Below are 12,948 nucleotides of genomic sequence, written 5' to 3' on the forward strand. Positions count from 1 at the left end.
CATTAATTCATTTGGCTGGTGGTGAAATTATGAAGTTATGCCTTTGGTCAAGTTGACACCAAAGTCCTACCTGTCACTATAGGCAGATCAGAATGTCATATGAAGTCATATCTGAATACAAAATATACTGGAATTATGAATTGCTATAGTATTTCCAAAATGTAGGCATACGTCATAATGTTCCAATATTAACAAAGTGAATTAGTTTGACCCATGATATAATATTTTACAATTAAACATCTTTAACCTGTATAGTCAATATATTAGTTGTGAATATTTAACTATTTATGTAACGTTCAGTGACTCAGACAGTACAACACAGAAACCAGGCAAGAATTCAAAGTTCACATCAAGGTTTAATCCACATGACTGAAAAATACAAAACATGTTTTAAATGATGTTGAATTGTTTTTTACCATTAATCTTCTCTTCTAGGGAACGGGGGTCCCTTGCGCAAAAAAAAATAAGCTGGGCATTTCATAGGTTTGAAAACTGTTAATGCGACAACACAATCATATATTCTATAAAACTGAGTAATATTCCCCCTTAAAGACTGTCGTCATCATCATCATCATGTCACACTGATCACCGCTGGTAAAATCGCCAAAGGAACAGTTTCACTAATGCTTAAAATGTATGGAAAGAGTGTTTCAGTGAAGGTGTGTGTGAAGGTGTGTATGCATGTGTCAGTATCAGGATCAGAGAATGACAGCTTCCCCTCGTTCCAGTCCAGCTGGACTCTGATCCTTTGAGGTGCCTGCTTCAATGAAACAGTGGTTTTCCTTAGTAAGGAGCCTGCTTTATAGATCCCTTCTTCTAACCTTATTGTATAGTGTTCACCCTTTCCTTTTCCCTTCCTTGTGTACGACTCTGCTAACAAACCCACATCCCAGTCTGCACCAAAATTGTCCCCAACCTGAATGTCCCAGCTGTGAGTCCCTGAGTTAAAGCCCTCGGAACCAACAACGAGGGGACATTGGGCAAACCTCTCCGGGTTGTCAGGAGGAAGCTGCCCTGCCTCTGCGAATATCACGCCGGTCAGATCTTCAGATAGGATGAGGTTTGTTCCCGCAGTGTTGGGGTCCAGGATGACGGGAGTGTAGGAGACAATGTCCTTCATCTTGTTCCAGACTCTGAAGGTCAGGTTTCCCAGGTGTTTGGCTTCGTCTATCAGTGGTCCCGAGACCAGATGTGGGGCCTGCAGTGTGAACTGGACTCTTTCCATTGTGGTCTTGTAGTTCTGCAGGAATGAGATGTGTTCAGCTCTCAGCTCCTCCTCTATGTCTCTGATTGAAAGGGTTAATATGTCTCTGTTCAGACCCTCAATCTTCGCCTTCACCATTTGACTCTTCTGCTGACCTTCCTCCCTCAGTGTAGTGATCCTAGCCTCCTCTTCCTCTTGTAGAAACTGATGAAGCTTCTTAAACTGTTTCTTAATCTGTATCTCTGTGTACTGGAACTGGGCCTTAATGTATATTGCTGTTCTTTCACTTTTTTTTGAAACTTTGTTTTTATTTAGAATTTTCGGTGAACAGGTGGGTCACATTGGGCATCACAGTACATTTTGTAATTGTTACAAGTCATTTGTTACATTAATTATTATTAACTTTCATTGTGTTACGGGTCATACAGTTCCAGGTGGGTAGGGGAACCCTCTTTGAGTAGTTTCAGTTCGTTTTAGTCAGTTCGCTCCCAGTTACAGGTTTCATGATAATTATACATCGGCATTCCATTCTTTTTGTTGTTTAAATTAAATCAATGTACAAGATTATGAAAAACAATGACGGAAGGTGAAAAATAAAACAGAGGGAAAACAGAGAATCCTAAAAATAAAATAAAATACGAAACGAAGGGTAAACAGTGGACAAAACAAATAAAACAAAAACGTGAGCACAACAGATACAATAATGACATCATTAATGACAGATTAATGACAGTGTTCACCTCTTATTCATTCATACAGATCCTTTACAAAATGTCTATTCCCATGTATAATATCCATTTCAACCAGTATCTGTGAAACTTTTCTGTACATATCCTAACTGCGAAAGTAAGTTCCTCCATTTCGTATATGTTTCGTACAATGGCTGTCCACTCTCCTTTCTTAGGCGGGCTTCTATCCAGCCACTTCTTGGTTATTGCCTTTTTTGCTGCCACTAGCAATATTTTAAGAAGGTATTTATCTGGGGTATTAAGGTCATCTGGTATGTTACACAGGTAAACCTTTGTAAATTCAAATTCAATCTCAAAACCCATTATTGTGTTAATGTCCGATACTATTTCTAGCCAGAATCGTTGTATTATTGGGCAGTCCCAGAATATGTGGAAGTGGTCAGCCATTGCACTATTACATTTTCTCCAACAGTTGCCTGCTTCCGGTGTCCCACAATTTTATATTCGAATATAGCTTTGTCCCCACATTGTATATTCGAATATAGCTTTGATATCTTTCACTTTTCTTTTTAACTTTATCTAAGACCTCCAGCTTCTCCTGTAAAGGCTTCAGTGATTTCTGGACTTCCTCCTTGCGATCCAGAGCAGCTTCATCGATGGGTCTGAAACTGTGGTTGTTGTGTTCTTCAGAATCTCGACACACAACACACACTGGCTCTTGACATTCCAGACAGAACAGTTTGAGTTGAGCATGCAGACCGCAGAGATCCCCTGATGAAGTTCTCTTACGTTTTGAAGCTCTCTGTCTCGTGAAGGCCTCACACAGATTCCTCATAGCCAGATTCCGGGGTAGATGATCTGTTGAATGTATTTCCTTACAAACTGGACATTCCTGTATTCTCTTCTGTCTCCACCATTGCTGCAAACAAGCTGTACAGAAGCTGTGGCCACATGACAGGAGAACGGGATCTTTAAAGATGTCACGACACACAGAACAGGAAAAATCCTCTTCTGAAAAAGACGACTTGGCGGCCATTTAGTCTCTGAGTGAAGCTACAAGCAACTAATACAGGAATTCAGTCAGTGGTGGTAACACCTCCTCTAGAATGTTCCCTGAAGTTTACTTTCACTGTGAATCGTGGTTGTTGTCCATTCAGCAGGTTCCAGTGGTCTGAGTCAGTATTCCCTCCTGTAGCCGTGCAAAGACAATCTGTCCTCCTGTGTTTGATCTGAAGCTCACACCACCACAGACCTGTTGCAAAGTGTACACACACAAAAGAATGTTATTGAGGTGAAAGTCAACACTGGCCCTTAAACTATCTGTAAAGTCCCCATCAGTTATGATACATCTGAATTTAGAACTCGTACAAGATCAAACCATGGAGACAAGATGGAGCCATGCAGAAAGACTAAACCACATACACATAGTAGTTGGAGAAATCTTCTTCATATTTCAAATCAACATTAAGTTTACATTTCTAATTTGAAAAAGTAAGAGCAGAGTGGGGTTTTGTAATGTTATACATTGGCAAAATGCGCTTTGAACACATGAGTCAAATTAGTCATGTTCTGAGGATCTTTGGTGCACAAACTGGACTTGCACATAAAGCACAGTCTAGTCTAGGTCAGGAGGGATGATATAATTCCCATGGTGCAACTCGGCCAACAACACATTGTGAGCTTGTAGATCTGCTATTGAAACATGGGACATTCTGCCCAATGACTACGTTTTCTTTTGGTGCTTTAAGTACATTTTAAGCCAACATTTTTGTACTTTTACTCCAGTAAATGTTGAATTACGGACTACTTGTAACAGTGTATTTCTATATTGCAGTATTGATACTAAAGTAAAACATAGTACTATGTATCTACCACTGCAGATATTTGTCTCTCACTCACACATGTGTGCATAGTACATTGTTCCACAGAGTACTGTAAACACAACAATACATAAGATAATATAATACAAATAATAATGGATGTAATGAAGTAAAGATTACATCCTTAATTGCATAATTCACGCAAGGCCTCCTGGGACACTGGAAACTGGTGGATAGACATGATAGAAGTCCACAAGGGAAACAAGTCCCCAGGACTTTTTTGTGATATCCTTTTAGCTTTAATGTCTTGACTGTACTGTGCTGTTTTACATTTCTGACTAATAAAGTATCGATCATCAATCAAAGTCAAGTTAAAGTACAGAAACCTTCTTAGGCAACTATATGCGTTTATCAGAAATGGGGAGAAGGCAGAAGGCATACATCCTTACCTGTAATAACTTGGCTTCTCACAACAGAAGGTCTGATAGTTGAACTGAAGCTGCTTGGTGGTGGTCACAGGTCACTCCATGGTGTGCAGTCTGCGTGTGTCTGTCGTGGTCTGACTCAGCACTGGCAGGAGTGGCAGCAGGAGGACGGTAATGGCCGGTATATATACATATTGTATGTAGGCCAGTGTGTTGTCTTTGTCCAGAAAAACACCTCCCACACTTTCTCACACCTCTCACCCAGTTGAGAGAACAGTGATTGGTCTATTTCAATGTGAAAGGCTGAAGGCCCATCACAAAAGCCCACCTTTCAGACTCCATAATGGCCCATAGCACTTATCCTACCCCCTTAGATAGCACTTTTTAGACTTAGATAGCATTTGAAACAGACTTATAGCATGTCATGTAGACAGCACAATAATTGCATTGTATGTAGTCATAGCACATCATAGAACATATGTATAGCACTAGAATTTCGCGGGCCTTCGGCCCGCTCATCCTAGCGCCATGCGATACGCAAATGGGAAGAAGGCAATGGCAACCCATGATGTTTTCATTTATGCATTTGCTTGGAAAGCGCAAAGTTGCAAAGCTGGCTGAGTGACCTTGTTTGGTTTTGTGTATTTGTGTATGAAAGCGAGCATGGCAAGGCGCAGGAACAGTATACTGTACTGTACTGTACTGTACTGTACTGTACTGTACTGTACTGTACTGTACTGTACTGTACTGTACTGTACTGTACTGTACTGTAAGTCTTTGTACTGTACTGTACTCATGTGTACTGTACTGTTCTCTGTACTGTTGTTATTAGTGTTGTGTTCTTATTTTTTATTATTATGATGATTATTATTATTACATGGATTAATATTCTGATGTACTGTACTGTACTCTGTACTGTTGATATTATAGTTGTTATTAGTGTTGTGTTCTTATTTGTTATTATTATTATTATTATTACATGGATTAATATTCTGATGTGAGCCTTCTTTCTGTACTGTACTGTAGTCATGTGTACTGTACTGTTCTCTGTACTGTTGATATTATTGTTGTTATTAGTGTAATGTTCTTATTTTGTATTATTATTATTAGCGTTTTGTGCCATTTGCTTTGCATCGCGAGGCGATACAAAATCCCCCCCGCGCACGCACGGACGCACACACACACACACACACACACACACACACACACACACACACTGTACGTAGCTGTTTTGTGTTGCAGCGCGTTGTTGCAGCGCGCGCGTGTGCGTGTAGTGTTGGTGTTGTTGTTCTTATCCATATATGCGCCTCGGTTCGTCCCGCTTGTACCACGCCAGGTGTCGACGCGGTCGTGTTTGCATTATTTTAACTGTGTATGTATGTAATCGCAGCGCTCTCCGTCCAAGTTAGAATCAGTGTGTGCGGTGTGTTGTTGTTCTTCAGACAGCTTGTTTCTGTAGAAGAGTGTCATTTTAAACACTACTCTTCCATTTTTCAGGAATCGACTAAAAGGCCTTTTGTTCAACACATGAACACACACATCCCAACCATTCTCCCAGTCCCCCGACCCCAAACACACATCATGCACCCCCCCCCCCCACCCAAACACACATTTTGCCCAGTCTAGCTGCTGAAAAGGGAGGCGTGAAAAAAGAAACAATGGACATCAGATACATTGGATTACCCTGTGGCCATGCTATGGGGTGTCACCTTTGTTAATGGCCACTTATTTCAATTCAAATGTAGCCTGGGTAGGCTAATTCAAATTAGCTTCATTCATTGCTTAACAATGAACAGCTGAGTACCAGGAATGTGTGTGTGTGTGTGTGTGTGTGTGTGTGTGTGTGTGTGTGTGTGTGTGTGTGTGTGGGCAATGTGGCCCTTGCCCCAAAATGAGTTTGCTATACTCTATGTCATAGAGTATAGCAAACGTTGATCACTCTCTGCTGATTTCTGATCGTCACACACTCCTCTCTCTCTCTTTCGCTCTAATTATTTTTCTCATGTGGCGCAGCTGCGTAGATTCTCCCGGCGGATCCAGCCGGGAGCTGCCTATGCCATAGAAAGCATGTGTAACCTGGGCACTAAGGCCCGGAAACAGAGCCAGACTACGCCACAATGGGAATTTCACCCAGAGAATATAATACACAATACAGCCCACTGGGCAGATATAAGAATGGGAGCAGAGACGTGCAGTTCCAGTTTAAAGTAATATATATGGTTTTATTGATAAGTTATAGCAGAATGAAATGAGAAATGACTTGAGATGACTGTAAGAAGAGGGTAGGTTTAGACAATGTATTTATTTAATTATGTTGTAATTTAATACAAAATGCTATTTAAAAGTGACTTTATTATCACAGGTCATTATCAAAAGGATCTAAAAAAGGCAGAGCCTAATATCGTAAAACTACCAGTAGTCAGGGGGTGCCAAGGTGTCCTTGCTGACAGGAGGAAGGCAGGGAGTGAGGGAGTGAGGGGGAAGGTCACCGCCACCAAAATATCGCACACTTCACATAAAGCACTGCAAGAGAAGAGAATACAATTATACACACATCACTGGTCTCACATTAAACAATCATGCACTATAGCTATTACCCCAAGACAGCCTACAGGACCACGTGACCCACCACCTGTCGGGACTACAACTACAGCACCCTTAGCTACTGGCACTACTATAAACTGAGGCAGAGCCCAATATAACGTTATGTTCAAGCCTTATGGCATCAATTCATGAGAGCTAGGTTTGCACCAAACAAAATAAAACAAAACGAAACGAAATCATAACCAAAATAAAGAGGCCAAAAACAGCAGAGGCAAGGCAGACTGGATTGAGTTCTCCTGATACAAACAAAAGGATACCATTAATACCTGGACATGATTAACTGAGATCAAACTACAGTCTAGTAGCAGAACTGCCTTACCTCTGTTAAACGATTCAAACACACATATTGGGCAGACGTGCCCACAGCACAGGACAATGCCTCCGCTTGCGAGGCAAACGACGGCAGACGTGCCCACGGCCCAGGACAATGCCTCCGCTTGCGAGGCAAACGACGGCAGACGTGCCCACGGCCCAGGACAATGCCTCCGGAAGAGACGCCTGCCGCTCGCGGCTTTTGGCATCTTGGTGACGCTATTCTAGATGAAGGTGTGTGAGTCTGATTAAATGTAAGTCTAAGCAGTCTAAGTCATTCAATTCATTGTCAATAAGGTTTAGTATTTGAAGCGTTGAGAGATTCTTAACATCATCTGGCACTTGGGAAAGATGGTTACTGGCGAGGTTCAGATGACTCAGTTGCTTCATTTGTTTTATTGAATCCTTAGACAGTTCAGTCAGGTAGTTGAATGGTAAATCTAGGTTGGTTAGCTGAGTGCAATGTGCCAGTTGTTCACTTACGTTGCCAATATTGCTATAGGTTACTTTTTGTGTCCTCAGTGTAGGTGTTTTGCAGGCGATGTTTAAGAGACCTCCGTTTATCCACTCATCCACGTACTCCAGATCCAGGTACTGAATCAAGGCTCTGAAGAGACTTTCTGATAGAGTAAAAAGATGTAGAATGTTGCGAATAAATACTAAAATACACCGTACTTATATTTCTGAGAAAATAGCCTACACTCCCATCCTTCACCACAACAGTCTGACAGGTCGATTGTCTCAAGATGTGGTAATGCAGCCGTTGTGATGCTAAACTTTTTTATCGAGTCTCCAGCACTGCTCTCCCTCCAGCACTGGAAGCATTTCTCTGCAAACCCAGAGCTCATCGTGGACATTGTAGGAGATGAAGGCATCGTAGCGCAGAGGAGATCCCTCTTTCTTTCCTTGGCGTCGTGAAGGACGGCCAGGAAGAGGTAGTAGGCATAGAGGATGCAACCTCAGGAAGTGATAAGTGAAGGATGTGAGCAGAGTCAGCAGCACAATCACAAAGTGGAGGAAATGTAGCAGATGAATAGCCTCCACCCAACAAGAATGATAGTCAATGTCCAGAAACCTGGTACCCTTTATAGCCAGTGGATAAGCACAAATGTAGCGGTGAACATCAACTGCACGCACCTGCATTCGGTTGTTCTGCATCCACTGCTGGAAGTCATAATTCGAGCAATCACAATCGAAAGGGTTGTCGGCCATGTTAACACATACCTGAGAGCAGGCATAGAACGGAACACAGAGACATTGATCACTGTCAATACACAGTAGCCTACTTATATTTCTGAGAAAATACTTGTCTGTTATGTCCCACTCCCATCCTTCACCGTCTGAAAGCTCAATTGTCTCAAGATGTGGTAATGCAGCCGTTGAATTGCTAAACTTTTGACTCTGAATTAAGTTTCAACTCCCTGAGCTCACACGACATGTTTGATGGCAGTTATTTTGACTGAAAAGACACTAACTCATGAATTGAGTCATTTGATGTATATGGTTAAACTCCAGATTTAGTGCCTCTAAACTGGGGAGTAACTGGAAGGCAGCAGGGTTGATGAATTGGATGTTTTTTTTATCCAAGCACAGTCCCTGAAACATATTGTCGGTCAGTGTTGTTAGGTTGTTGTCGTTCATATGGAGCACTTTAAGTTCCATGAAATGGACAAAAGCCCCGTCATCTATATGGGTTATATAATTAAAACCCAGTTCCAAATCTCTGAGATTTGACAGATGGTAAAAATCTGTTTATTTTTCGAATTACATTTCTCTGGAGTGTTAATGATGTAACGTCCCTGGGAATGTCATCCGGTACGCTAACAAGTTGACGATGTTCACAATCCACTGAAACACCAGCAGTGACATTGTCAGAGTAAACAATAGTGCAGTCGTTCAGGATATAAGCCATGATGGGACTAAGATGAAGCGTGCACAGCAGAAATAAGAAGCGGAAACAATGCCAGCTTCCTGTCTGTAGCGTATTCAGGGTCAACTGTCAGTACACTGGTTGGTGACACTGTTCAGCATTGATGATCTAAAGAGCATAAAAGTATTCAGTACACATGCAATACTTTAACTTGACAAGGATTCTCATTCTATAGATATTCCACATGGCTCATGTTCATGTTCCAAGGACTATGCCATTATGTTTATGGACATAAAACATAACATAACATAATGGCCTCATTCTCGTCCTGTTGGGACTCAGATGAGACAGAAATATCAAAGAAACTCGAATTTAGTGAATTGAAACAGGCTAAATGAGGAAGTTAATCCAGTTCTCTTTTCTAACTGTTATCAAATTTAAAAAGGTTAATTTAAGTCATCGAGTTATCCAGTCAGTAAGACAGTGTTCTTACTTGATGAACCATGGACCATGGATTTACTTACTAGGTACAGTACCAACCTTTGATTGATTGATTGATTGATTGATTGATTGATTGATTGATTGATTGATTGATTGATTGATTGAATTAGTGATACATGTAAACAGCAAGTTACGGTCAGACATTAAGACTAAAAGGATGTTTACATTTATCAATCAATCAATCAATGGTTGGTACTGTACCTCCTAGTATGTATGTATATGTATATATATATATATATATAGACAAAAAAGAGGACTCCTGCACATCCAAAAAGACCCGTGCGAGGTGCAAGTCTAGTTACAGTAGCAGGCATAGACATCAAAAAAGAGAAAAACCTTCCAAGGAAGGGACTGCACACTCCGGCAGGTGCTATGAGCACCTGACGAAGCTCACGGAGTGTGCAGTCCCTTCCTTGGAAGGCTTTTCTCTTTTTTGATAATATATATATATATGCATGTATATATATATATATATATATATACATGCATGCTTATTTTTTCTACACAACTACATACAGCTACCAACCAACACAGTTGGTTTATCTTTATCTTCAGACACACATGATGTATACTATACTATACTGAGGCTGCATAATTAATCCACCTTGAACAAATCTGCTTGATCCTTACATATATACATACAGTATATATATAGAGAGAAAAGATTAATCTCTCTGTGGTGTAAATTTCAGTTGTCTTTTTTTTTTACCCCACTGAATCCTCTGCATATCTGACATCAATGTCATTCAAAAAAATCAAAGAATAGCCGTTTCTGAGATTAATTTCAGAGCACCATGGAAATATTTCTGTGCCAAAATAATTAAAATATTGAAACCTACCCGGACTCCTAAAACCCAGTGACGATCATCCTCCTAGTGTGTTGAGGGAAATTAATATCGTCATTGAGAGTTGATGGACACTTATTTGACGAGTATCATAAAGCAAATGGACACAAAGTCCATTGTTTGACTTTTATTTTCCCAGGTCGTCACTTGAGTTCAATGACCTGTACTGAGGATTTTCACTAGACTTCTCAGTCTGGCAGACTTCTATTTGAGCCTGATTTCCGAACATCGTCATCAACCAGACATATCATGCTGACTGGATAGTTAATATTGGAAATAGTGAACACATTTCAAATTTGAGTTATTTCACTTTATTTTATTTACACAGTTAAAAACACATGAGAGAAAGTGAGGATGAGACAAATTCTTAACAAGTGTAGGATACATGCAGTAACAACAAAATCAATAAGAAAGATAATGTGCCAGAGGAAAAAAGAAAAAAATGGTTTTCTTTTTTCTTTCTTTTTTAATGCAATGCAACACAATTGTATAAACAATATGTAGTGGGGGGCCTTGCTTCATCTGTCTCTCAGCGGTGGTGGCTCAGGGATAGAGTGGCCGGATGTCGAACCCGGGCTCTCCCAGAGTTAGTGTCGAAGTGTCCTTGAGCAAGACACTGAAGCCCTAATTGCTCCTATGATGTGCTGGTTGGTGCCTTGCATGGTTTCCGTCGCCATCGGTGTATGAATGTGTGTGTGAATGTAATGCACAATCTATGTAAAGCGCCTTGGATAAAGGCGCTATATAAATGCACCATTTACCATTTATTTAGCTGGGGTCCTTGGCCTGAAAAAAAACATTGAAGTAGTAGGCTGTAGGCTATACTCTACTCAATTCGGTTTTCCAATTCAAAGGAGCTTTATTGGCATGCTAAAACGTTTACATTGCCAAAGCAAGTGTCAGAATATAATAAAAAACAATTTAGGAAAATGGGAGGGGTACTGTAGGCTACAGCATTGTCACATTATAGAGAGCCATGTCACATTTAAAATTTAGCATTGTATCAATCAATCGTTCGGGCCATGGGATGCATAGACTTTCCTCCAGTAGAGTTCCGTTGTGTCCATAGATTATATATATAATAGAGACTGAACTGGCGCGAAGCTCCGCCCCCCCAGCTATTCATGTCAGTGGAAGCATAGAGTATATATATAATAGAGACTGAACTGGCGCGAAGCTCCGCCCCCCCAGCTATTCATGTCAGTGGAAGTTGCTCAGTGGCGTTTTGAAGCACCCGGAAGACTGCCGGAAGTCCCTCCCCGGACCTCAACTTTGAGGTCCTGAGTGACGTAGGGCAACCGAGCGCTCAACGTTAAAGCCCAGCTGCACGGGGTTTCCCGGTCATGAATCCACGGGTCCGCCTGTAGTCCCTCCTCCTACCACTAGGACCCAGAGCTTCAACGTTGAATAGCCTCACTGGCCCCTTGAGTGGAAGTTGCTCAGTGGCGTTTTGAAGCACCCGGAAGACTGCCGGAAGTCCCTCCCCGGACCTCAACTTTGAGGTCCTGAGTGACGTAGGGCAACCGAGCGCTCAACGTTAAAGCCCAGCTGCACGGGGTTTCCCGGTCATGAATCCACGGGTCCGCCTGTAGTCCCTCCTCCTACCACTAGGACCCAGAGCTTCAACGTTGAATAGCCTCGCTGGCCCCTTGGTTGTGTCACTACTCACTTCCTCTCGTCGGCTTATTTGGCGGCAGCATTGAACCAGCCTGGTGTTTATTTTCGCCAAGTAACAAATCTGGCACATTTTATTATTTTGATGACATTTAATTGAGTTTAATTATAAGTTATAAAATAATGTCTCGTGTCCTGAACGCCATTGTGGCCGTGTGTCCTAACATGGGCATCGGAAACAACGGTAATTTACCCTGGCATCCCATACGACTCAGGTACGTCGGCATCTCGCGACAACAGCAACAAAAGAGAACAGATCTACAAGCTATCAACGCACACACACACACACACACACACACACACACACACACACACACACACACACACACACACACACACACACACACACACACACACACACAGGAAGTAAGGGATAGATAGCGATTCTCAAATTATGTTTTTATTTAAAGCAGTGATTAACTCATATCTAAAGAACCTTTTTATTTTGGGGCATGATTTGATCTCATATCAAATCTGTCATTTGGTCCAGAATGCTGTCTGTCTGTCTGTCTGTCTGTCTGTCTGTCTGTCTGTCTGTCTGCCTGTCTGTCTGTCGGGTGGGCACACATGAGACACACACACACACACACACACACACACACACACACACACACACACACACACACACACACACACACATTTCAACACTGCATGTCTGTCTGTCTGTCTGTCTGTCTGTCTGTCTGTCTGTCTGTCTGTCTGTCTGTCTGTCTGTCTGTCTGTCTGTCTGTCTAGCATACTGTGGGTATTGCTGTCTGTCTACCATTGTTAATATAAGATGGAACTGACCCAAATAGACATTCTTGTATGTTCTGTAGTTGCATTTACTTGTAGTAGCCTACATGTGTAACAACAAGATGAACTATCAGTCATGAAGGCGCCTCCAAGGGCCCCTGGGGTCCCTGGGCCACACTTTGAGAAACTGGTAGGATTAGACAGCATACATTAACCATGCACTAAAGTGACTAAACTATCATTGCTGTTGGGCAGAAACCTAATTACTT

At 41.6% G+C, this 12,948-nt stretch overlaps 1 protein-coding gene across 1 annotated transcript; it reads right to left on the reverse strand.

Moving 5' to 3' along the window:
- Positions 1 to 571: 571 nt before the first annotated feature.
- LOC306934293 (nuclear factor 7, ovary-like) lies at positions 572 to 8,966 on the reverse strand (the record flags this gene model as incomplete). The annotated part of the gene is made up of 5 exons (XM_079516864.1): positions 572 to 1,465; positions 3,018 to 3,145; positions 7,062 to 7,278; positions 8,192 to 8,278; positions 8,874 to 8,966. 5 exons carry the CDS (start codon positions 8,964 to 8,966, stop codon positions 572 to 574), a joined length of 1,419 nt encoding a protein of 472 aa, XP_079372990.1.
- Between the last annotated feature and the right edge of the window lie 3,982 nt (positions 8,967 to 12,948).

Source organism: Electrona antarctica (assembly GCF_951216825.1).
Source record: "Electrona antarctica genome assembly, chromosome: 12".
NCBI classification, from domain to species: Eukaryota; Metazoa; Chordata; class Actinopteri; order Myctophiformes; family Myctophidae; genus Electrona; species Electrona antarctica.